The 25,406-nt window shown below is 41.2% G+C and overlaps 1 protein-coding gene across 3 annotated transcripts in view; it reads right to left on the bottom strand.

Moving 5' to 3' along the window:
• The window catches only part of ecel1 (endothelin converting enzyme-like 1), a 49,320-nt gene that overhangs the window by 3,346 nt on the left and 20,568 nt on the right, over positions 1-25,406 (bottom strand). For 2 of the 3 annotated variants that reach the window (XR_003982590.1, XM_030406625.1), the window contains exons 7-17: positions 21,346-21,568; positions 16,298-16,396; positions 15,633-15,707; positions 12,270-12,373; positions 11,246-11,304; positions 9,362-9,413; positions 5,721-5,788; positions 4,979-5,127; positions 3,958-4,023; positions 2,337-2,432; positions 622-698 (exon numbers count right to left, since the gene is read on the bottom strand). Coding sequence is in view for 2 of the 3 variants with exons in the window: in XM_030406625.1 (XP_030262485.1) it covers positions 622-698; positions 2,337-2,432; positions 3,958-4,023; positions 4,979-5,127; positions 5,721-5,788; positions 9,362-9,413; positions 11,246-11,304; positions 12,270-12,373; positions 15,633-15,707; positions 16,298-16,396; positions 21,346-21,568 (1,068 nt within the window). In the remaining variant the exon portion in view is untranslated. The remainder of the gene's footprint in view (positions 1-621; positions 699-2,336; positions 2,433-3,957; positions 4,024-4,978; positions 5,128-5,720; positions 5,789-9,361; positions 9,414-11,245; positions 11,305-12,269; positions 12,374-15,632; positions 15,708-16,297; positions 16,397-21,345; positions 21,569-25,406) is intronic. The other variant, XM_030406640.1, reaches the window with a different exon arrangement.

The following is a 25,406-nucleotide window of genomic DNA, read 5'->3' as shown; positions in this document are numbered from 1 at the left end:
ATTCCTAGTGTGTGCCATATAATGTGCAACTGCATGCAGTTCTGTCACAGCTCAAGTTTAGTGTTCATTAATATATATTCCACAAACACGTTCCTGCCATGATCCTGTGCACTTCTTACTCTCAATAGATTTGTAATTTTTGGGACACTTTAGCCGTAGATATAATATAATAGGTGAATATTCGGCAAGAGATAACCTTGCTTAAAGGAGACGTATTATGCTAATTTTGAGGTTTCTAAATTGTATTTTGGGCCGCTACTGGAAAAGGCGAACATGCTTAAATGCTCAAAAGACACATACATTTTTCTCACACTGTCCAGTACTGCAGCACTGTATTCCCCTTTTGTCTGAAACACTGTGTTTTACTTCCAGCCCCTCCTAAATGCCCAGTTTGCTCACAAATGCATTACCCAGCACCGGATGTGGCAAACTAGCTGCTACAGGCACGATTCATGCAAATGTGACATAGTGAAGAAGTGTGATGTCACGATGTGCAAATGATGTGTTACAACCTATGTAACACACTGGAGAAAAAGAAAACAGTAACACAGCATAATAAAGTCTCCCTAAAAATGTAAACCGGTGATTTTCTGGGTAGTTTTCAAGTGAGTACGTATGTACCTGTAGTGCTCTGGTGCATGTTTGTCAGTCAGCAGCTGCAGGTAGATGGACTGAGATCTTCTCTTCATACACCAGTTCTGAAAAGACAACATGAACACAATCAGTTACCCAACCTGGAAAGAGTATTTATTTACATGTCTAAAACCTCATACTGCAGCTCCACAACAGTTTGCTGGAAGACATTGTATGTTTTCCTGCACCGCACTGGTTTTAAGAGCCAAGCTTATTAGTTACTTGCCAGATAAGATTTTACATGAAAACATATATAAGCGTAATAAATGTAATGTTTTGAGGTTAAACCAGTGGTTCTCAAACTTTCTGGTGAACCCTAACAACAAAGCAGTTACAGCCCCTTGTCTCGATGCAGATGTGAGTTTTTCAGCAGTTCCATCAAAGAGCGATTTCCCCTCTAACCGTCTCAGGGGGTGATGTGTTGCTATAAAAGAGGTCAACTTATTATACATATCATAAAAAGCAAAGGTTAGAAGAAAAGTCCAAAAATACATCATAAATAGAACTGCAGCAGAACTTGTTTATTTCCTATTCTCTACTCCAACACTATCTCAAGACCCGTCAGATAAAACCTGCTCCACCTTGAGCAACAACAGCAACTAATTAAGTGTTGAATATTTAGTATCAACAATCTTTTGTCGTAATACAAAATAGTCAAGGGCCACAAGTGCTTTAACTTGATACTTTCAGTACATTTTGTTGTTAAAAGTGTAGTTTTAGTAAAGCATGTGCTTTGTTTTTTCACTATTGCTTGTGCCACGGTTGGCTAAAAGTGGTCATACAACCAATTATGGCCATAAATCGATATGGTCAGCCAAAACCACACACCCTGGAGACACCTTTGAAGCATAAATGATCTGTCATCTGAGTAGAATATTTGTCCATTTCATTGGAACTGAAACAATCAGGCAACTACCCAACAAGTCTTCCTCCAGAAAGTGAATCGGTAAAAAAACAAATAATTGACTAATGATCATTTTCAAATAAAATGTTCAACTCCTCTCTTCTCCAATTTGAATATTTGCTTATTTTCTTAATCTTCCCCAATAGTAAACTGAATATTGTACTATTTTACCTATAGTTCTTTATTTTGTTGACTAAATGATTACAGCAAATAATCAGCAGGTAGTGTAATCAATAGTTGCAGCTCTGCATTTGTCAGTGGCTGGTTATTTAATAAGTCAAGCATGGCCTGCTGGCCTGCTTTGCAAAATTAAAAGACAGAATCACATTAATTATATGTGACCACAAAGGTGGTTGATGTGGCTCACAGCTGAAAAAATATGCACATGTGACATTTAAAATGAAGGCACGTACAAATATACATGATTTTTACATCACTTCCCTGTGGCAAGAATTTTAAAAATATGCTAAAACACTGCCAATTGCATTAAACTGTGTCTAGATTTTGTCACTGTTACATTAAGCTGTGAATTTCAATGAAACCATTGAAATTTAATGATAGTCATAATAGTTACAAGTAGCAGCGGTGGTCTGGTGCTTAGAGCCACTGTGCCATCATGAACAATGCTTTTTCTCATCCCTCCAATGGTTAATGCATCCATCCACTAATGTTGGGGTAATACAGAACTCCTACCTGCTCTCTGTGATCAGTCGCTCCAGCTGAGAGTGGTGGCTAAAATGATTTAACATGTAAATGTAATGACAGAGAGTTGTGGGAAACTTTTGGGAGGACTCTTTACCTGTGCAAAGGCGATGAAGAGCAGCTGTTCGTGTGTGTATCTGAGGCCAGGCAGGGGCCTCTCTGGACCATGTTCCCTTACCCACTTCTGATACGCCTGGACAGCGAGAGAGGTGTATGGAGGGAGTGAGTAATTAATGTCAAGAGATAAGTTGGAAAGGAAATTATTATCCCGCACTTAATTAGGCATGTGATCAGATCTCATTTCCCTTCTCTATTATGCAAAATAATCATGAACATCAGTGGAACAAACAGAGACATTTTTTTTCTTTACAGAAAGCAAGAACTTTTAAAGATTTAAATTTAAAAGAGGGCCTAACTAATAAAGTCAAAGACAACATTTCACAACATTTAGGATTTGTTTTAAACTGCACGGCAATCTTTAAGGGAATCTGGGGACTCTTTCCAAGAGTGACAAAGAAACTATACACATATCACTGTCTTTGTAAAGTTAGATGTTTACCATCGATAAAATGTTCTCCTCCTTCCTAAAGTTAGTGTTAACGGTATAATCACTTGGAAATGGGGTTTTAAACAGCTGCATTATACAAAGACAGGCTGGTACAGTGATTCTGTGGAGAGAAACTAAATATATTGCATTCAATTTCTTTTCATTTTTTATTTGCCATAGCTGTTTCACAAAGCTTTTTTTAAGTTCTTCTTACTCAGCAACCCTCACGATTGCTCAATTTGTTAAGGTAGTATGAGATGTTGTAGTTACTAGTTAAATGGTTAATTGAAAGAGAGGTTCACAAACTCAGCTGCTAACATGATTTTCAGGTAGTTACATGGGAATCAGACAGTGTGTAATCCTTTGTGCCTGTTGCTGTGGCTTCTTCATCTTATTATGCAGTTGAGTAGGCAATCCCTCAATGTTGGTCCAGGAAACACTGCTAAAAGTAAGTCACATACCACCTCTGACTGTGGTCTAAGTGATCAGATCACCAGTGCGTCCTCAATGTGACTTGGGAGCATTGACACCTGAACTTAGAGCTGTTCACTGTGATTAGATCACTCAGGACCAATGTTGATACCAAGTGTGAACAGGACCTGTGTTCTAAGCAGCGTACTCGCTTAAACTAAGATCTGAAACCACCTTTGTACAATACCTGAGACATGATGGAATGTTCTTCTTATGTTGAACTACCTGATTGACATAACTAAGAGCCATTATGGCACCATTGTTGCCTTTTGAAATTACAGTATGGTGTATTTCAAAGCATTTGCTAATTCCCTTTGTACTTTTGTTTCTGCATGCACAACACACTCCTTGCTTTAATATACGCAATTCCATATGAAATTGAATTATTCAGCATGCCAGATACTCTGCTATCCAGGAAAACACACACGCACACGCACGCACACACGCATACGCACACGCACACAAGCAGGGAAATGGAATTGAATAAAAAATGTTGATCTTTTCTCTTGATTCTGGGACACTTCTGCTCTTTACTTTAATGCAAATGAAGCACAGTGGTGTATGAAGAATAAAAAGAATGATTCGAGACAGGAAATGGACAGAGGCACTACATACTGATAGAGTGAACTCTCATGTTTAGATTATTTTGCAGCCCCACAACCACAGTGTTTGTACAATGATGGTATCGAACTTTACTTACATAGTATGACAACTTGAGCCCTCCCATGTCTGCTATGTTCTCCCCCAGCGTCAGACGACCGTTCACCTGGACACACAGAAAGGTTATGTCTGACAGGAGACACTGAAAGGTCTTCACATCTATGCCTGTGTGCTTTTGTGCTGGTCTGTGCAAGTACTTCAAGGATATACTTCAATCTAGGACCTAGTGTGTGATGAAAAGAACAGTATCAAATACCAATATTGATATTTTTTCAGTGAAGTTGCTTCTGTCTGACCTCATCTTCAAGTGAGATTAGTCTAGGCAAAACCCAAAACATGAAAATTACAGGTTGTGATTTTAATGGTTGCTTTGCTCTTTCTTCTGTGATCACAGTGACATCCTGAAGTCTTGACATCAGTGTGGGTTGCCAGGCGACCAGTGGAGACTCAAGACAGACCAGACTAGCTTATTTAATGTCTTCTAGTTTTAGCTTTATTTTCTTACCATGAGAGTGGTGTCCATTCTCTAACTCTCAGAAACAGAGGGAATAAGTGTGACTTCCAAAATTAAAATATTAAGTGTTGTACAAACGTGGTAAAGTCGCCAAAGCACCACCAAAAAATCGCCACAACAACAATTACTAAGTCTAGGAGACTTGATGACTAGAAACATAATTGTCTGTCTTTGTCATCTTCAAGTACAATCAGAGATAACTCGATAGAGATGTTTTCTCGGACTTGACAAAGCTCCTTCAAGGCCACTGAAGACATTTGACAGCTGCTCTTACAGGGGGAGTAGTACTCCCAAGTCAACTGATCTTTATATTTAAAGCACTCCTTTGTAGGAGCAGATATGTTATCATGAAATGTCATGCATATCTTTTTGTAATAAGAACAAATATTGTAAAAGTCTTCCACTGTTAACCAGAGCAGTATTGATCTAATCAGAAATACTAATAAGTCAAGCTTGACAAATCAGCAAATCCACATATCTATGTAATGCTATTGTAAACATTGTATGTGCGAGTAATGACCTGTGCATCATGTGTGTGCTGACCCACCCTCTGGTTATACACGGTGAAGTTGTCGTAGAGCTTGACGATACATTCAGCCTTTCTCTGGAACTTCCTGTAGGACTCCTCTGTCCACCACTGTTTGAGGTTGCCATGACGGTCGTACTGGCCCCCTAGGGACATGAACCATTGCATCACTAAGATGAGGGGCAAAAGGGCAGGGGGGCAGTGTTAGCATGGAGACAACACGATCTGCAACTTTCCTTCACAGTCCAAAGAGCTGCCCAGCATGTCATCTGTTGCACTTTTTGCAGCTGTGGGAGTCAAACTATTAGGAGGCAAATTGTAGTTAAACGCAGAGTTGACCTTGGCTGATGGATCCAGTTCAAGAGCCAGTTGAACTGCTTTTCTAGCCAACTAAATTCATAGAATGGTAATAATGGCTGACTGTCTGCCAAAGAAGCTGGTAGTTCACAATCCTACCAGTCACACTCACAGTTATTCCAGCATTTGGTAGGTGGCTGGCAGAAATTTTAAACCCTCATTAAATTCTTTTGATGTATCTCAAAGGGCAGCACTCCAGACTGGAAATGAAAGTTAGAGATTGTGGCTCAAAATAGCCTTCGCTGTACAGTTGTGGGCATCCTACATATTTCATAAAATTACACAATGCATCGGGGAAGCCTTGGTCTTTCTGTGAAATAGAGAAGTTCAGTACAATTGTGGGATTGCAACTTAAAATGGTGAAAACCTGTGGGTATATTATGGCTGAAAAGGTTGCCATTCTTACCCCAGTCATCATATCCATGTGTCAGCTCATGGCCAATGATAGCTCCTATTCCTCCATAGTTCAGAGACCTGGCGGCAGGAAGGAGAAAGATGGAACAATATTTACAGGTGATTAAAGGTATACTGTGCAGGAAAAAAGAAAAAACCCAAAACATAGACTTGTAAAAGTAGTCACTCTAAATCATCACTTGTGGCCCACTATAAGTGTGTGGTGGTGCCTGTGTCTGCAGACCATGGCCTCTGTCTGTACTCTATTTACATAAAAAAAAGGGTATTTTGTTGTTTTTGGGGCTTTTCTGAGCAGCAACCTTTTGGGCAGTGGTTTGTAGCCCTGAGGCAATAATAGTGTGTAAGGTATGAGTTCATGACTCTGCTCCTGGTCTGCCATGGATATATAAAGAGCTGCAAGTCTGTGTGTCTGTTTGACTGAGGGTGGAGTACACACACACACACACACACACACACACACACACACACACACACACACACACCTACACACACACACACACACACACACACACACACACACACACACACACACACACACACACACACACAGAGCTGATGATTAATTCACACAAAATGTGTCAATGTGCCGCCTTCCTGCATGCAGACCTAACCAGATACCCACAGTTTGTTTTGTAGGCATATCCATTAACTCACTCCAAGAACAAAGCATGTGTCTCATTACAGTCAGCTCTATGACCTTCTTTCCTGTCTTTTGTCCCAGCCCAATGCCACATTTTCTGTTCACACTGATTGAGAAACATCAGATATCAGTTTCACATGTGTGGGAAAAGTCACCATTGGGACCCTTGAGCAGCAGTGAGCATAAATCCTAATTCCCCACGTTGTATAAAACAAAATAAAACATACAAGACCGCAACACGCCCTAACTTTGTGCAAGGCTCACTGGCTCACATCTTGCATAGCCCCGACCCATGTGGCCCTTGATTCCAAAAAGCAGTGGGTCGCTCCACCTCTCCTTGACCCTGGGCCGAGCTAGAGCACTGTCTCTGCAGCACATGCAGATATATAGAGCGATGAGAGGGCAGACTTGGGGCTATTCACATGGCTACGTCTGAAAATGACTTTCTGACAGCTAGTCGATACGCTGCCTCACACTGAGCCCGACTCCCCCGCTAAACTAACTGGCTGATTGAAGCTTCATTATACTCAACGTGATAGCAGGGAGGTGTGTGTGTGTGTGTGTGTGTGTGTGTGTTTGTGGGAGTCAGAGAGCGAGAGTTTATGGGAGGTTAGGGCTACTGCAGTAATAACTTAAAGGGGACAAGCACCCCCCCCCCCCCACACACACACACTTTATTACATCATCAATTAATATTGATTAGCATGCAAGGCAGCAGGTGGTGAAAGTAGTGCAGATCACCTCTAATGAAGACATAGACGTGTTAGCTAATGTTGGGTACACAAAGTGCTAATTGAGGAGCGTGTGTGGTTGAGTGTGTGTATGTGCATTATTACTCAGGGGAGTTTATATGAATGCAGGTGGTGCAGCTATTTGGACTGTACTGTAGGTATGGCTTGGAATAATGCTCAATACTGGCGGCAGTGTGTTTGCTCCTCGGTGAATAGCTTTGGTTAACAAAAGACATGTAGAGTGGAAAAGAATATTTTGTTTTTCCCTGCACAGTTCTCAGTGCCGCAGGTTTTCTTGGTTTAGTTTCTCACTCGCCATTTCTTTTTCTACCTTCCAGTCGGCCATTTGGTTTTAATTAATGCCACCATTGTATGAAATTCAACTTGGAGAAAATTGAAACATACAAGTAATCCATCACTGTGAACAGTCAGTTTTACTTTGACAGTGGTAAATATTTGGCGCTTTGAGTTAGCTTTCAATCATTTTTTCATGAGCAAAACGCATTTGAACTGAACTGAAATGTCTATGTAATCCATGCATGTATTGAGTTTCATGTTGATTTCTCCCTTTCATAACCCTATCGTTTTTGTCACCTAAGTGCTGAATAGGTTTTCACACTGCGCTGAATGAATGAATGAATGAAGCACAGTGAAGCAGGGTTGAAGGAAGTAATATAAATGAGCCACAGTTGTTAATTACTGATTTTAAGTCAGTCATACTCAGCAAGGAGCGGAAAAGGCTAGAAATAGATAGATTCGATAAGGGAATGCATTGAATGTTGTAAAAGAAAAATACAATAATGTGTGTAGTGGCTAATAGTGGCTGAATGATGTCAAGCTGCTTTAATTGAAGGGACCTGGTATTGCTCACGTTGGCTCAACCTCATGAACCAGTGGAACACTTGAATACAAAAGGGCCATTGATTATGTTGTTAATACCTACTGTATCCTTTTCCTCGTCAAAATGTCTGCTGCGAAAAGGCTTGTTTATCACTATAAGATACGAGCCGGTCAGTTGTCTCATCATGTTTATGGTGCACTTAATATTGTGTAAACCCTATTACACTGGTTGTCTGTACTATTCCAGACCTGAATATATTCTAGTTAGACATTTTGATCAGTATATCTCAATTTGATTACTCGCCATTGTTCTTGTTGTATGCTTATGGATGAGCAACCAAACCTCAACAATTTCTTGGTGCAGACTGAAATGCAAACATATTATGTCCACCTCATTCCAAGCTCCCATCACACCTACAACAAGTTATTGCTGTGACTTCCAGCACTTCCTGTCACCAGAATCAGTGTTTTCCATGGTAACAGGATGCTAATCCTCTTTTTTGGAACATTTGGTCCAGCATATGATCAATTAATGAAGATTCAGGTTAGTGACTTGATTGAATGAATACTACCTACACTATTATTATTTCATAGCCAAAGCTAACACTTCTAAAGCCTTGAAAGGCATTTATTATTATAATTCTTTCTTAACTATTATAATTGTTCCCGCAGTGACCTCGCCAGAAAACTATAAATAATAGATACAAAGTACTGATTTTGATCAGGGACTGGGATAAGTATAAATACATTTCAGTCCAGCTGTAGTACTTGGGACATTTTAGTTTAATGATGTTATGATTTAGAATGTGAAATACTACAGAAGGTACTTGGTCCTTGTTTGGCACAAAGATGAAAAAATCTTTAAAGTTACTAAAAATTGTCAGAAAATGCTCTATTTCCTATCAGCAGCTGTATTCCAAAAATATTATTGGCCATGAAATCCCCCATATAAGAGCTTCTATCTAAAATGCACGGCTGAAATAGAAGTACTTTGTGTTCTGATTTAACTGTGTGACTAATCTAAAGTTATGAATAGCTTTGTTCAATAGTGCTGTGACTCTAACGCATTAATTTCTCATCACAAAGAGCTTATTTGAGAGCCAGAAACGAGAACAAGTGAGATAAGTAGAACGGAAAGACAGACAGGGAGGCTATCTACTTTCATGCACCATCAAATTACTCAATGGACTCACATTTAGGGAGGCAACCTCTCAATGACACCTGTTCCATTAGCAGGACCTTGTTCAGTAATTGAGCTCTTGGTGGGTAGTTAAATTGGTTTAATCAGGTATGCTGGGGCTTCAGGAAAGCAGAGGCTTACTAGACTAACATAGCCTTTAATGACCCTTGTTGTTATGGCTGTCGGTGATGTTGTTGCCTCCCTACGGAGCATGCTGTAGGGACAGAAGGAGGAATACTTACTGTGGGAACTCGGGGTTGTAGAGAGTGGGCTGAAGGATGCCGGCCGGAAAGACTGGAAGATGGATAAAGAGACACGTTGAGGGAAGTGGAAATGTCTAGATACATCTCATATCAATATCAGTTAATATGTTGGAGGTTGGGAGGGAATGGAAAACACAGATGTCTTAACACTGCACTAGCCTTGATGTTGATGTAAAATATACTGCTCTAAGCAAATACAAATCAGTTTCCTTTAAAGCAACAAGTTCTCTCTTCATCCAGAGGAAGCTGCAATCATGAACTAAACATCTTCTTTCTCAGAATTCTTTCAAGCTTCAAAATAAACAATAAATTGTCCCTTGACACCCTTTGGTGCTGCAATTCTTTGAGGTCACCTGGCGGAGCTTTAAATGATCCTAGCGGTATGTTAGCATATATCACAGGATGTCTGCTGCATGTTGTCTGTGCCTCAAAACCTCCAACTGAGAAATATTTCATTTAAGGCAAAATAATCATGTGTCTCCACCAAAAGATATAAAATACATGGTATATTACAAAGGTAAATTATGTAATAGTTTCCCAAAAAAACTATGAATAGACTCATACAAAAATAATCCCTTTAAATCATCCCTAATGACCCACTAGAAGTGTGTGGTGGTATAACTGCAGAGTCATCTGCCTGTATTTTCTTATTTTCTTAGTATTTTGCAATGTTCGGGACATCTCTACACGTCAGCCTGTGGAGCAAATAACAGCTGGAAAAGGTGTGAGATATACAAATGTAGTGACCAGTTAACATGGCCTCCTGTGCTCTCAGGCTGTCATAACAGCTGCAGGTCTGTGTGTCTGTTTGACTGAGGGTGTGGAGAACTACATACACAAACACACAGAGCAAAGAGGGAAAACCAGGATGTAGCCTGCACTTCAACTGTATTCATTATAAAATTTAATTGGAGGGTTATCTGGATGTGAAGGTGTGTTTATTTCTCTCATTCACTGCTTTGTTCTCACTAGCACTCTCTCTCTTCATTTACAAATTGCACAAAATGCTAATTTCTACGTAATGTAAAGTCGTAAAGTCGGGGGTTGAACACTGTCTGTGTCAGTCAAATCAGTCATTGACCGACTGTGAGCCAATTAAATCGAGTTAAAACCAACTCTGTATTAATAAAGCTGAGAGGGAAGAGAACAAAAATCATCATTGTTCAGAAGCTACTTTTAATTAAACCTTTGTCCTTGTCTCTTCATCTTCAAACGGAACCTGATACTCGACACGGAACAAGAGAAGGCAATGAGCTGAAGAGAATGAAAGTAAAGCCACAGCTGAGAACTGAAGTGGCTGGGTTAAGTGATAGAAATAATGTGTGTAGGTTAAAAAAAATTGACACGGGGGGCTCTGATGACTGTTTGTATGACTCCTCCGGTCCTCTAGCATCAGCTTGCGAGCACACCATTGATTTTTCTGCGAGAGATTTAATCCAGCTGGCAGGCAGACACAGACAGCGTACCGATCCTTGGAGAAGATGAAGGAGGGAGGGAGGGAGGGTAACGGTGGTGACAGGGCTAGATTTGTTAAAACTCGGAAAGGTGTTACTGCTTGTTTTTCCTCCAGGGGGGTATTAAGTATGTGAGGTGGAGATCGAAGTAGAAAGTGAGCGATGAGAAAGAATATGATATGAGGAGGTGGACGCTTTTTTTATAAGCTGACGCCACGTTTGACTTGAAAAATAGGCAGCAACATGGTGTAATTGCATGTAGCTAATGCACGGTCCGTGTCGTGGTGCAGAATGGCAAATGGGGAAGGGACTGTGTGTGTGTGTGTGTGTGTGTGTGTGTTTATGTGTGGAGACACATGACAGAGAGAACACAAATATCAGTATGAACAATGAATAGTCACGCACTCACCCATTTGGTTCTTGTTAGGGAGGTAGTAGGCATTAAGGGCCTGAGGGGGGAGAAGCCACCTGAGGAGAAAAACAGTATCAAACAAACAGGGTTTTCAAGATGGGATCTCCCCCCCCTCCATACACCCACTTAAATCACCAATCTGCCTACTCGAAACACACTCGATCCTGAACAGAATCCCAAACACCTCTGCCTATCGCTCTCTCTAAACCCCGCTGGTGAGAAATATTCAGTGTGTGTGGTCCCACGGCCAGAGTTCCTCTCTGCATATGAAACTGCGGACAGTTCCTTTATGGTAATCCACTTAGAGCCCGACCAATCGATGGGCACAAAATCCTCCAAATGACGAACTCTGAAAATGTGAGATGCCCTTGTTCTGGGAGGGAGAGACTGATGGCACTGCACAGGATGCAGAGAGATGAAGGAGAGACAAACACAGGGAGGAGGAGAAGTGCTTTGTTCTTTATTTTTTTTCCTCGTGACAAAACAGTGAGTGATGAGAGGTTCACTTTTGGTGATAAAAGGGGAGTAAGTGAGTTAACTCCTCAGGGCATTGAGTGTGGGCTAATGATACAGTTGTTTTGAGCACCTCGGAATACTAATGTGACTGCAATGTGTTGTCATAGCAGAGAATCACTCAATCCAGGCGTACACGGCTGTATTTCAGGAAAAGGAAGCCCGTGTCCCACAGCACTTTGCTGCTGCCTGGCTGCTATAGATAAGTAAATCAAATGGATTTTCTCCAGCTGTGTATGTCGATTTGGTATCTGTTGCTTTAATTTAGAAGCGCGTTAACAAATATGTCAAACTGAAAAGGGATTCACGGGGACACATGTTAGGCATGTCAAACATATTAGGGAGACACACACTCACAGTGGTGTAACTGCAGGCTCTGATGTGAGCCTCAGCTGCATGAGCTCAGACTGGATCGCAAATATATTAACCTTCTTTAATTGCTTTGCACCGCGTGCCAGTGAACTGAGTCTGGTGAGGCTTGTATAATATGAGGAGATGTGACACTCACGTCGTCTTGTCAACTTCTTCGTGGATCTTCTTGACTGACAGCTTGATATTGAACTTGATGCTGTTGAGGATGTTCTTGAAATAGGTCTTTTCGTCCACATCAAACTGTAAAACCACAGATTTGAGGAGATTATGGGTGTGAACAGCTTTACTGTAGGCAGTGTTTAAAAGGAATAGATCGACATTTTAGGGAATGCACTTATTCACCTTCTGCAGCGGACTTTGACGAGAAGTTTCAGACCACTCTCCTGATTTGTACAATAACATTCTTGGGGGAGGACTTGTTTTGCATCCGGCGTTTAAATGGCTACACTTGGCTCTTGTACAGACTAAACAAATGAGATATAGCTAAAGAGATAATTACTGATCTTTAGCAGCGCTGGGAGGTGGATTTTGTCTGTTTTCTCATGTCTCCAGTCTTGGTGCTGAACTAATGTAACCAGTCGATTGATAAAGCTCCACACTCAACATACAGACATGAGAGTGTAACGGAACATGGAAACATCTAATGGAACTCTTAAAGCAAGCAAATAAGTGGTTTTTCCAAAAATGTCCAACTGTCCCTTCAATTTAATGTTCGTAAATGTGTGTGAAGTGCGGTCAGTGGAACAGAGCTACTAAGTCAGCTACTAATTAGGTGTTACTTTGTACATAGTGGTAATCAATGGAGCCTGAGACACGATTTATTTGTGATTCAGTATGGGTGCGAGCTACACTCCTGTTGTGATGGTAGTGCTGAACATTAAAATGCACTTGCAGTAGTTTATTTTGCACAGATTGAAAACTGGTTTTGTTTACTTGCCAAAAGAGTTAACTGTAATGTGCTTCTGTAAGATCTCCATCCTTTAAACTGACAGTAAAAACATCATGTTCCTTATTTGCTTCTGTTTAGTCTCTAACGGCCAGATTTGCTTCCGTTGGTTTGTGACAAAAATGCACATCTGTGCGGAGCATTACTTAACATTGTGGGAGCAGATGGAGGACATTTGTCTCCAGCAGAGCTTTCACAACCACCTCCCACCTTCGAGTCTGCGAACTTTTGACTTAAGACAAAGAACCAGTAACACAGCTAAAGCAACTCCTTGTCAGTAAAGTTGTGATTAAAAGCTACCAATTTCTCTCCACATCAAATATAATTCAGCTGTAATATCACTGTAAACAGCTTGAGACACACATTTTCGTTACGAATTTCACTCATCCAAGCCAATGAAGTATTGCAATTCTTAATTTGAAGGTAACTTGTGGACCACTTCCTTTCAGGGCCCATGTTACTCAATTGGACTGTTCAGACAGGTTCACTTCTTTGGTGATAGTTTCAGTGTCTGTCATATTGGGGTTGATTCTGAGTTTCTGAGCCGTTCCGGCACAACAAGTCATCTTCGAGGGAAAATAATGAACAATAAGCGTTTATCAGTTTGAACATTAAAGGTCCAGTGTGAAGGATTTAGTGGCATCTAGTGGTGAGGTTGCAGATCACAAACAGTGAAATACTCCTCATCTCTAAAAATGCGCAAGAAAAAAAAAGTCCCTCTCTGGAGCCTGTGTTTGCTTTTTTGTTGGACTGCTGTGGAGGAGGAGCCACTTCTCCTGCAACTATAAAAGGCTCATTCTAACTGAAAGAAAACACAACCATGCTGAGTTTTAGGCGATCATACACTAATGCGAACATAAATATGAATGTTATGTTCCATTTTGGTCCCTCAATACAGCACAATTAAACCTCTTAATTTCATATTGTCTTCGATTCATTACGGTTGAAGTTTTTGGAATCGGGATTATAAATGCACTTTCTTACTTGTCACTACAGTTATGCACCAGTAGTGGGCTTGTTGTCGGAGGGATTTTATTGAGAGGAGCAGAGTGGTGTTGTTTTCCTCTTCACCTACCCTACCTTGAGCACCACCCTCACTGTTTCTCTCTCCCACAGATTACACTGCCTCGTCAGTAGCCCCGAGTTCGATTCGGTGACTTCTTGACATCACGTAAGGTCACCATGTCACACATTTGCATAATTTATGCCTAATTCTTGGTAGTAGTAAGGCCAACTGAAAACTGAAAACACCACAGAGCCGCCACCAAAAATTATTTTGCATGTAAATGGTTAATTCATATTTTAAATTAAACTATTTTATTTCGAAAGTAGCCACGGTAATGTTTGAAACAGCTAAGTCACTGTATAAACATGATACCATCTCAGTGGAAACAGATTTAATGTCAGTAAAATAAATACTTTTCCTGGCATGACAATACAGAGTGAATGAGGAACAAAAACATCAGTCAGTATCAGTCCGTCCTCCTCCCTCCACTCAGGTGATTTACTACCTGCAGGTCTCCTACTGCTGGTGGAGGGATGACAGGCTTCTTTGTTTCATCTAGCAGCAGTTTACGAGACGTCGCAAAGTTTTTATGATATGTGGCAAACTATACTTCACGCACTACATACAGACAGCTTGTGTTTTGGCTTGGTATTTAGCAATGTGCTAAACTGGCATAGAGAAAAATATTGCTTCTTTGCATGTTCACATGTTTATAATTGTTGAACAGGTGTATGGAGAGTACTGGCTTTTTAGTCATGAAGGTTTTGCTACACACAGACAGGACGGGGAGAGTGTCAGGGGTCTGCATCACAGACAGCAGCCCAGTAAAAGTTGAGAAGTAGCTATATGAGAGTAATGTCATGGTTTTTATGAACTTGGTTTATAAATTATAAAGCTATAATTTAGCTCCGGGGCCCGCTGAATAATGAGTTTCCGTACCCATCGTACCCACTTTAACTTAACTTTTCACACAGACCCCAGTCCATTCATCGTTACAAAGGAGTTGAGGAGAAAATCAGGAGTGAGGAGTGAGAAAAAGATGGATAAAATCATGGTCGAGAGTGCTGCTGTCGATTGGCACATCCTCGTGAGTCTCTTGAATTTGCATTACACATTCAGTCAATCATCCCCGCCATCACAAGCAAGGAGAACGAATCCAGCGCTATGACTGGTCCAGCTTTTCTTCAGGTTTTTGGCAGGCTACAGGCTTCTTGGCATATTACTCTTGCCTCTTGTTATTACTGCCGCACAATTGTTCAAATTCACGAGGCGTGATCGGCTTTTTGCGTACTTTAGAGTGACAATAAGCACTAGAATATTTGATGTCGAAAATGCGCACCTGCTAAGTAGAATGTGTACAGGTTGGCAGGTCTAAGGATGCATGGTGATGTCTAATAGAAAATCCTTTTTTGAGACAGACAGAGAGAGAGAGAGAGAGGGATGGGATGGGATGCTGTAGAGTAGAGTTTGTTGCCATGATGGGTAGGTGCTGTGTCGGTAAGTGTGACGAGACAGCGGCGAGTGAAATAGAACGACTCATGACTCACCCCATATTCCTGATCTATGAGCTCGGGTTTGAGCAGGAAGTCTGGGTATCCCGTCATCACCATCATGTGCTTTAGCTGGGAGAGAGGAAGAGGAGAGAGTGAAGTGGAGCTGGTATAACATCACACTACATCCACTTGCAGCAAGGGAATATCCACACACACACACACACACACACACACACACACACACACACACACACCACACACACACACACACACACACACACACACACACACACACACACACACACACACACACACACTCCTTTTTGGACACACAACCATCAAGCCAAGCACTGTCTCACACATACACATCAACTAATCAAGCTAACCCAATGTAATAGGATTACAGGCAAGCTCTTTATATTCAGCATGGCCCTCTAAAAGGATTATAACTTCAGATTGTAAAAGTATTAGAAGGGATATCTTGCAGTGCAGACCCTAAATCAGCACCACAGAGAGAGAGTGATCCGGATTAGGCGATCCTTACTTCTCAATGTCAAGCCCTTGATGTATTCTATCACACACTTCTATCTAACCAAGCAATCAATCAAACCCCCCGGAAAGAAAGGAATTGCAAAGAAATAATTAAATTCTTTTCAAATACTAAACAGATCTGGCAGGGAGTCGTGTCTGTGATGCACAAGCTGAGTTAGGTTGTGAACCTTTGCTCTGGCAGCCTCTTTGGTAGCTTCATCCATCCAGTCCAGCTCGTGCAGCCGGAGGTCCAGCGAGTGCTTTATGTCCTCTACCAGCTCCTGTACCTGGAAGGAGATCACATTCATGCGGGAAGCTGTTTTAGAGGCTCTGTAAAACACATTTTCTCACCATCAATTATGGACAATTTGGGGTATTACACATGAGAGACTTCTGCTTTTTGTTTCCTCTGTTTGAACGTTTGAATCTGAATCTGATGACAGTTGTCGGGTTATTTGGTCATTGTCAATCAAATATGACCAAAGTACATCCACGCAGTCCTGATGAAGCAGATCATCTCTGCCTTTGAATCTTCAAAAGCAATTTAACATCCTGTTTCAATCTGAACAAATCCTCTTCATGAATAATGAACCGGTACCTACACCTCCCCCTCCTCTTTGCCACTACGGTAACCCAGCACAGCTGACACTCTCACCCCCCTCACTCTGTCAGAACTTTTTTCCAGTGTTACTCCAGTGCATCTCCAACTATGTGTTTCAGCCATTTTCTGATGTTTCTATGCCCGGATAGCATCTTTTTTTCTGGTCGAAAGTAAAAGCATGACAGCGACACCAGTAGAAAGCTGAGCGTAAGTTCAATCAGGGAGACTTTCTTTATGCTGCTCATCATTCAGTATGCCACGATGTTCTCACACAGACACAGACAGGATGTGGAAAGTAAAACATGACACAGCAGGATACAATCTACAAAAAAAAGGAAAAGAAAAAGGGAACGACTAACCCAAAACCCAAACCATGACAACTTTTATGCACCATGGCACCCCTTCAAAGGAACGTTTTTGTCATGGCACCCAGAGCTGCCCTGCCTTTAATATAGCATAGGTACACAGCGATTAACAGTACATCAGATTGTACCGAGGCCTCAGAAATAACAGCATGTTTTAACTCTTTACTGTGTCAAATGTTTCTATCAAGTGTTCTGACCACTCTATCTGACTGACAAGCTCCTGCAGAACTCTAAAAAAATGGAACATAAAATTGAGCTAATGTAAATGTCGCCATTTTTCAATGTGGGAAAAAGTTAGTAAAAATGTGCAATAAATATTCAATGCTATGATAACTCTAGCTGCACTGTTGGCCCTGAAGACTGAATTTATAGATTTTTACTGGAAGGAGGTAAATCACATGAGAGAATTGGACCAGGATCAGTACAGAGTGAGAAGTAGAATAGAATAGAACAGAATAACTGGCATTGTTCAGGTATATACAAGTAAGTCTGGTGCACTGCCTGAGCCGAGCTCAAGTAGAATAAAAATGATAAGATCAATAAATAGCAATTAAGTAAAAAACTCACACGCATGGGCACACACACACACACACACACCGCGGAGTACAAACATGCATACCTTTGTACAGTGGATGTTACGAGTTAAATTACTTCCAAATGACTGGGTACAGACTGCGGCTGCAGATAGCAAACAAATCTGACAGCACTTTCTTTTTAGCCTTCCAGTGAGTTTCTCATAAAATGTATGTTTATTTTCTTCAGCTGACATGACCTTTGTCATTTTCATCAGTGAGAGCCACAGTCAGAACCAGCTCGAAATGCAGCCTGTCCTCATCAGAACCTCATAGGTTGACTGTGAAAGCAACGTTTATTGTGTAGCTATGACCTAGCAGCTGTAGAAATGCTTAAGCAGCAAAGGAGGAAGTCGGGTGCCAAGGTATTGGGCAGGCAGTTTGGGTTCATGTGTTTTGGAAAAGTGGCTCTGACGGGAGGCCTGAAGGGAGGATGTGGGTTTTTTTTCAGTTGGATACTTAAAGATTCAACATGATGTTTTCCCAAACCTAACCAAACTGTGACAAAACAATGAAGGTGAAGGTTTGTCTGTTGCTGGTACGCTGCTGTAACAGTCACCTCGTTTAGGGAACCGTGAGATAGTATCTAGTTCTGGGAGTCACTGCCAATTAAATGATTCGTATGTTGCTCTGAGAAAGAGGGAGGAGAGATAAGAGATTTGTTAGTGTCTGAGTTCAGCAAAATGTTTATTCAACCTCGGCATCAGAGCTCGGAGACAAAATAATTTTTGACATACCACACACTGGAATATTCTCCTTAAATAGCGTGTCTGTAATAAACAAGAGCAGTGCTGAAGAGGCATTGGTGGACAAAACGCAGTTCAGTGAAGAAATTATTTATCTTAGCTGATACCGATCCATTCAATTTTGCTCTGTGTCTGTGCAGTGTGCAGTAGTGTGCCTTTCATGTAGCAAAGCAGAATGTGAGGGAAACATTTCTCAACCTTAAACCGTAATTCACATCTGCAAACTGAAAAACACCGACACTAGACGTATTTACAGAATCGTCCAAAGCTCGTCCTTTCTGGCCACAGGGTTGAGGATCATTTACCGTCAAAGCTTTCTCAAACTGCTGTAAACAGGCCCGCTCCACCTGAAGACACTGGGACATGTTGTGTCCTTCAGCTCCATCTACGCTGGTGATTCAGGATAACAAGAAAGCTCGTCTCTCCCACTCTGTCTCCTGTCTCTCAGCTTCAGCTCCTGAGACTCATTAATTCCTGTTCATGCTGAGGTAAGCAGCATCCGTGAGTCAGTCAAGGCTTCACATATTGCTACTGGCATTGAGGCTGGTAGCTCTCATGTTGATAATGAGGTCTCCGAACTGCGTGGACATGCCAACATGGTACAGACTGATGTCTACAAGCAATGTGAAGTAATCAGTGTGAACATGGAAAATACCGAAAAATGCAATGACTCAACAGGAGGCTCTCTATCCTGCCCACATCAGATCCTCTGCAGCACATAAGGAGGACAAATAGTGTGCAAATAGAGGGCTTGAATAATGCCGAGGTGCTTGTGGGATTATCACCCAGTTCATGTGGCAAACACTCTAAGCCTGATCCTCAGAATCCCTCTTCTCTATTCCTTTATTAATCAGAAAGGCTCCACTAGCTTGAAGCGTCATTGAAATTTACACCAAGTATCTTATTAGAATCTTAAATGGAACATTAGGAGCTCGGGAACCTAAATTTCAATTAAGGTACTGTACATAGAAAGTAATTAACGCCAGAACTTATCCAGTTGCGTCCGGCTTGCTTTGTGCTTTATAGTCTTGAACTTTGACAGAGATTTAAAAGTTTGCAAGAGAAGAAGAAAGGCAGCTCAATGTAAGATAAAGCGAATGGGGTTGGACCGTGAGAGTATAAGAAGAAGATGAAAGGAAGATGATAAAGGGCTTAAAGAAAGAGCACGGGGTTACAGAGGTTAGAAATCCCATTGGGAACCATATCCCCATGTCCTAGAATGGACATGAGACTGAGATAAGAATACGTATAGGGGAGGATTATGGTGAAAGCGAAGGGGACCAAAGGGCAGAGGTGGGGGATTAGTAGTGACCGACCTATAGGCGAGAACTAACGGATACAGAAAAGGCACCGCGTGAAAGGTAGAGCCTGGAGACGGTTCTAATTGGCATGGATGGTATTTTCAAAACCCAGTACAGGAATCCCTCAAAAGCATCTCGGCATGTCAAGAAACACAGATGGACCTCTGCGCACCGGCCCAATAGAGCCAAAGAAAATAATGGACTTGAACAGGAGGAGAGGAGAAAAAACAAGTGTTCAACCCAGTAATGAAAGTGGTGGAAGAGGAAAGCAATTCTGAAAATGAAGGTGAGAAATATCATAGATGATTCTAAAATACTGTTAAATGTTTTCAGAAACAAGTACAAGTATATCATAACAAAAATAAATCCAAGGCTGACGTCAGATTTGGACTGTTCTCTAAAGTTATGGGCTCAAGCAAAGTTTGGATTTTTCAAAAGTCTTCTCCCACTCATCAGTTCTGTCACTGACTGTGCCAAATACTGCATCCATGCAAGTATACGAACAATGCCTGGTGAGAAGACAGAGAATGAGAAAGATGGTGTGTCTCTATATATAGAAAATGCAAACAGAATGTATTCTTTATGTAATTTCATAGTATGTATTGTTTTTGAAAGGAGACGTATGATACTTCTTTGTTTTCAGTGTTTAAAACATGTTCTTGTAATGTAAAAGATCTTAGAAGTTAAAAAGACCACAGTCTACACCAACAGAAGCTCTTCTCTCCTTTCTTCTTTAGTAACCCAAAATAAAATGATTAGCCAAATAATGAACGAAATATGTTTCCTTAAAGAAAGAACTTTGGAATGATCATTAAACATTAAACACATCATTACTTTTTTTCCCTATCATTTTTGTAGCTGTTCGTTTCATTTCTTGCAGTTGCAAGTTGCACCTCTATTTCCTTTGTGTACCGCAATGTGGGACAATAGTAAATAATAATTTGTTTCATTTATACAGCACCTCTAAAAACAGTTTACAAAGTGCTTTGGCAATCAAGCAAAAACAGGAATCTCAGGGAAGACAATATTAGAAAATAAACAGTCACCAGTCAAGCCAAACACAAAGAAGTCGAGTCTAAGGTGAGTTCAAACAAGAGAGCAGAACAGAAAATGTGAAAACACAACAAGTCAATATGAGTCATGACAAGTAAAAGGAAACAAATTGATGAAACAGGCAAAATCACAGAAAATGAAGCGAGAGTGAAGAAAAAATAGATAAATAACAATTAAAATATTATTTTAAAAAATGAGAAAATGGAAATAAATTAAAGAATAAAAACAATGAAGGACAATTAGAAGTCATCACATCAGAGGAATTAAGAACAGATACAAAGAGTATGAGTGGTAAATGGAGTAAAGGACAATAAATATATTCAAGACAATAAATGAAAGCGGCAAAGGACGGTAAGAAATAGGGAAAAGACTAAATCAGCTGTTAGTTAACTGCACAAGGAGTTTTTAACTGGTTATGAAACAGTCTCAATTTCATTCTGATGCCTCTATATGACCTACATGAGCAAACGAGACCATCAGCAGATGATTGCTGGGTGGAATTGGCCTAATATCTAGAATAAATGAATATTTATCCCTCTGAAAAGCAGGACAAAATAAAGCCAATCCATCACATCCATCCATCCATTCCGTCCCATACCTTGGCTTTGCTCTGTGAGGAGAAGTGTTGCTGGACGAACAGGGCTCCCAGGGCCATGCCAAAGTGTTTGTTGGCCTGAGTGAGGCAGAGCCTGCCAAGCTCTAGCTGCTGCTCCGTTCCATCAATCTCTCGAGAGAACTCATGGATGGTGCTGCGGAAGGCGGTGGCCAGGTGCTCACTTAACGCTGCCACGATGCGCCACAGCATGTAGTTATGGAGAACCCTAGGATGGAGGAAACAAAAGGGATGGGTCAGCAACATTATCAGAAATGTAAACTGTTGTCCACTTGTTGTAAAGCTCTGATGTAGACTCCTCCATCCATTTGAGATTGAAAAAATAACCTATTTCTAGTTACAGTTATTGTTCTTGGTGTTGACGACCCTTAATTCATCTTTAAACATGCTGTAATAGCTCTGCATAACCCACATTAGACACAGATGTTTTCGGATCAAAGACACTAATGGCTCCTCCAATGATCATTTAGCAGTTCCCTACAGAAAATCTTTATCCAATGATTAATAAAAGATGATTATATTTAACTGTTTTTTAACTGTAGCTAACTGGCGAAAGCTGCCGGTTATACAGAACCACATAAGGCTGTGGCAGCAAGATACCTGAGCTTATCAAACTGAACGTGGTTGTGTTTTATTTCTTATGAATTCAAATTATCTACATTGTATCACTCTAATGCAAGACAGTGGTGCACTCCCTCTCCTTTGTCCTTTGTGTAAAGCGATGACGACTGCGTCTGACTGTAATCTTGTTCCATCTGGCTCAAAGTTCTGTTTTTCCATCTGCCCTCTGAGCCACTTACAAGTCAGAAAAGTTAGAGCGAAAACAAGAGGGAGACAGAGATTGAGAGCGAGTGGCAAGGAGTCAAGAGGGCCCAACAGTTAAAGAACAGCTCCCTCCAATCCAGAGTGAGTCACAGCGGAGAGGCAGCAGAGGGGTGAGGAAAATGGCTAGCGGGGGGGGAGAGAAAATGGATCATTCATTTATGTATTCAAGCTGTGTCTTCTCCCCCAGACGATGGAGTGCTGGTGTGTCCTCGTGCCCCCACTGGGCGCACACATCTAATCTGCCCTGCAGGGACAAATGCCCTGCTCTCCTACTGCGAGGCTCCATGTGAACCTAAAGGCATGTTGTTGTTGTTGTTTTCCCCTGCTCTTTTTTTTTTTTTTTTTTTTTCCTAATTTTTCCCTATGCATGACAGATATTAAATCAAAAGCGCCTTGGTAACAGCACCCTGAGGTCCTGCCAACAAAGCACTTGTGAAGTGAATTTAATTGACGGGAAAGGGGAGACGAAGGCAGGAGCTGGGGGAAGGAGGGGGGTAGATAAATGAATGAGAGACTCAGGTGGTGTCCTTGATCATCCATACCATCAGCTAATCAACATGTGTTTCAGGTGTGGCTGCTCCGCTTCATTAGCTGGTTTGTTTCATTTCTTTCCCACTCGATTGTTTGAATCTTCACACTTGTGTGGCCTCAAACATGCAAATGTGTGCTGGAGTTTGTGCACAGGAGTTAAGCTACATGTATGAAAGTCATCTATATGATAATGGTAAGACTGCATCCTTTCTCCACTGTGTGGGAGAGAGAGCCATTTTACTGAAGGCATCTTTGAGGGGAAAGTAATGACAGTAATCTCTCAGAGTAAAGCTGAAATCACACTTGATGCAAGGGGTTAACAGGAGAACCTGATTTACAGTTTTCAGATTTCCACCGCTAATGGCACCGTGGCAATATGAGGCAGATGTGTACTTTCTTAATTAAATTTCACACAGTAACGGTGTTTCCAGTTAAATGCAGCTAAATGCACCATAAAGTCATTACAGAGCCAGAGCTGAGCTCCAGACACATTTAACCCCTGGACCTTCTGTGTAATCAGCGTTCATACATCCACTGTGACAGAGAGCGTGGAGATGGCTTCGTTGACGTGTGTTCTAAAGAGATGTTTACGGAGCCTTCAACTTCTTTAATGTTGTCTTTGTTGTCACCAGTCTTCTTTGTCACATCAGACTTATAGAAGAAAACACATAAATCACAGTCCTGTAGTCCCTGCGTGGTAACCCCCTGATGTGTCATGTCTATGTGCACGTCTCTGTGGTGTAGTCTTCAACCAGGCTTTAGAGAAAACGCACTCGGCCACTGTAGCTATACATTGGATGCACAACCAGAAGTCCAGATAAAAAAAACAACCCACAATGAGCTGTGTGTTTTTAACAAGACTAACAGTCTACAGACGTGAAGCTGGTTCCATAATGGTTGTATTTAAATGCATCAGTACTTTGGGCTTAATGTTGCCATGCTAACATCTGCACAGTGACAATGTTGACATGTAAGCCAGGAATAAAGTTTAATAAAGTTCTAGACTGCGTTTCAACATCTGTAAGCGTGAAACTACTGGACACTTATAAGGAGAGACCACTGTTAGAGAGAGAATGTCAACATATAAGAGCAAAACCAGAGTATTTTTAATGACACATCCTTTTCTGCTGTAGTAGTGGCAACAAAAAGAGATACTTCTGAGCCGGCTGCCAAGTGAGAGACCACAGTTTGAGCGGTCGTTTCAAAATTTGTAAGCATGAAGCCAGTAGATGTTGTTCCAGCCATGTTAGTGGCAAAATAACTGAATATTTTATATACCAGACATCTAGACGATTTCCAGTTGATGGCGACAGAACCAGGTAAGCCAAAACATCCTCTTCTAACTCAAAATGAATGGGTTTGAATTGGTTAGTTTTTGTCTAAACCATCAGACATTTGTAAGATAAATAAATGTTTAGTATCAACATATCAAACACAAGTTTGAACATAACCCTAATTGGCCGAAATATACCTTTAGTCTGGGGATTTTGTTGTCCATCAACCATGGAATAAATGTCAATATACTGCAGTGAACATGAGGTGGTGATTTGGACAGAATCTTTCTCTAAAGGGAAGTGTATTGGATACAATCTGTAGATACTCTCATTCCACTCGGGATGAATGAGGATATCTCACCTGCTTGTTTCTGATGATGTGAATATGAGCTGTGTTGTGCTGCTATGTTAGATATATGATCAGACTATGTGCTCAACAGGGTTAGGGCTCCCTTGTTGGGATGTACTTGTTGTGGTAATCTGTGTATGAAGATTGTCAATTGCCAGAATACATGTTAAAGAAGCATTTCTTGGCTGAAAAGGCTGTTTTGACATGGGACCCAAACTTTGCATCACATAGTGACTAACATAGACTCTAAAAAACATGGAACAAATGACTGGGTTGTCTGTTTCTTCGCGTGAAATTCCCCTACAGTCTCAAATTCCCCCCGCTCTCCCCTACATGATCAGATACACTGTATATGCCAGTGTGTGCTTAGTGCCATGATGGAATCGCAGCGGTGCTAAATGAAAGCAGAGGGACTGACGGAGAGAGTGCTGTACAGATCAAGCAGTGGGTCTTAATCACCGAAGGACTGAGTGAAGGATCATTAGCTGAATGGATTTTAATGGCGCTAGTTACGGAGATGAAAAGACACTGTCCCTGTGCACTTCATCAACACATTACCACAGGTAATGACCCTGCAGGTAATGCAGGAGGGAGGGACTCCCCTTTCTACAAACTTGCAATAACCTAGAAACTGGAGTTTAACAATTATGTCTGTCAAATGATAAATTGAAGGTGGAATAATGGGACAATGACACAGTCAAACCACACGCACAAGCTTTCAAACTGCAAACTACAAACAGAATATCACATTTATTGGGGAAGACTTTTATCCAAAGCACTTTACTGTAGCATGACTGCATATATTTTCAGCTCAGAAAATCCCGCTGGGAATCAAACCTCCACTGCTGCAAGCTACAGCGCCATGAAATCCGCCATTTGGCGACTGGCTTCACGTGAAAATTCTTTACAACTACCTGAGTGTACATACTGAAAAGCAGTGGCTCCGGCGGGAAAGAGAATCCCCAACTGCGAATGTTTCACTTCTTCGGATTACTCATGAACACACATTTTACGCTGAAACACACCTGAATAAACAGGCATGAAATGACGGACTCTCCTGCTAGCCT

Source organism: Sparus aurata, chromosome 2 (assembly GCF_900880675.1).
Source record: "Sparus aurata chromosome 2, fSpaAur1.1, whole genome shotgun sequence".
Lineage (NCBI taxonomy): Eukaryota > Metazoa > Chordata > Actinopteri > Spariformes > Sparidae > Sparus > Sparus aurata.
The sequence above is the reverse complement of the archived record's forward strand: the minus strand, read 5'-3'. Positions and strand labels throughout refer to the sequence as shown.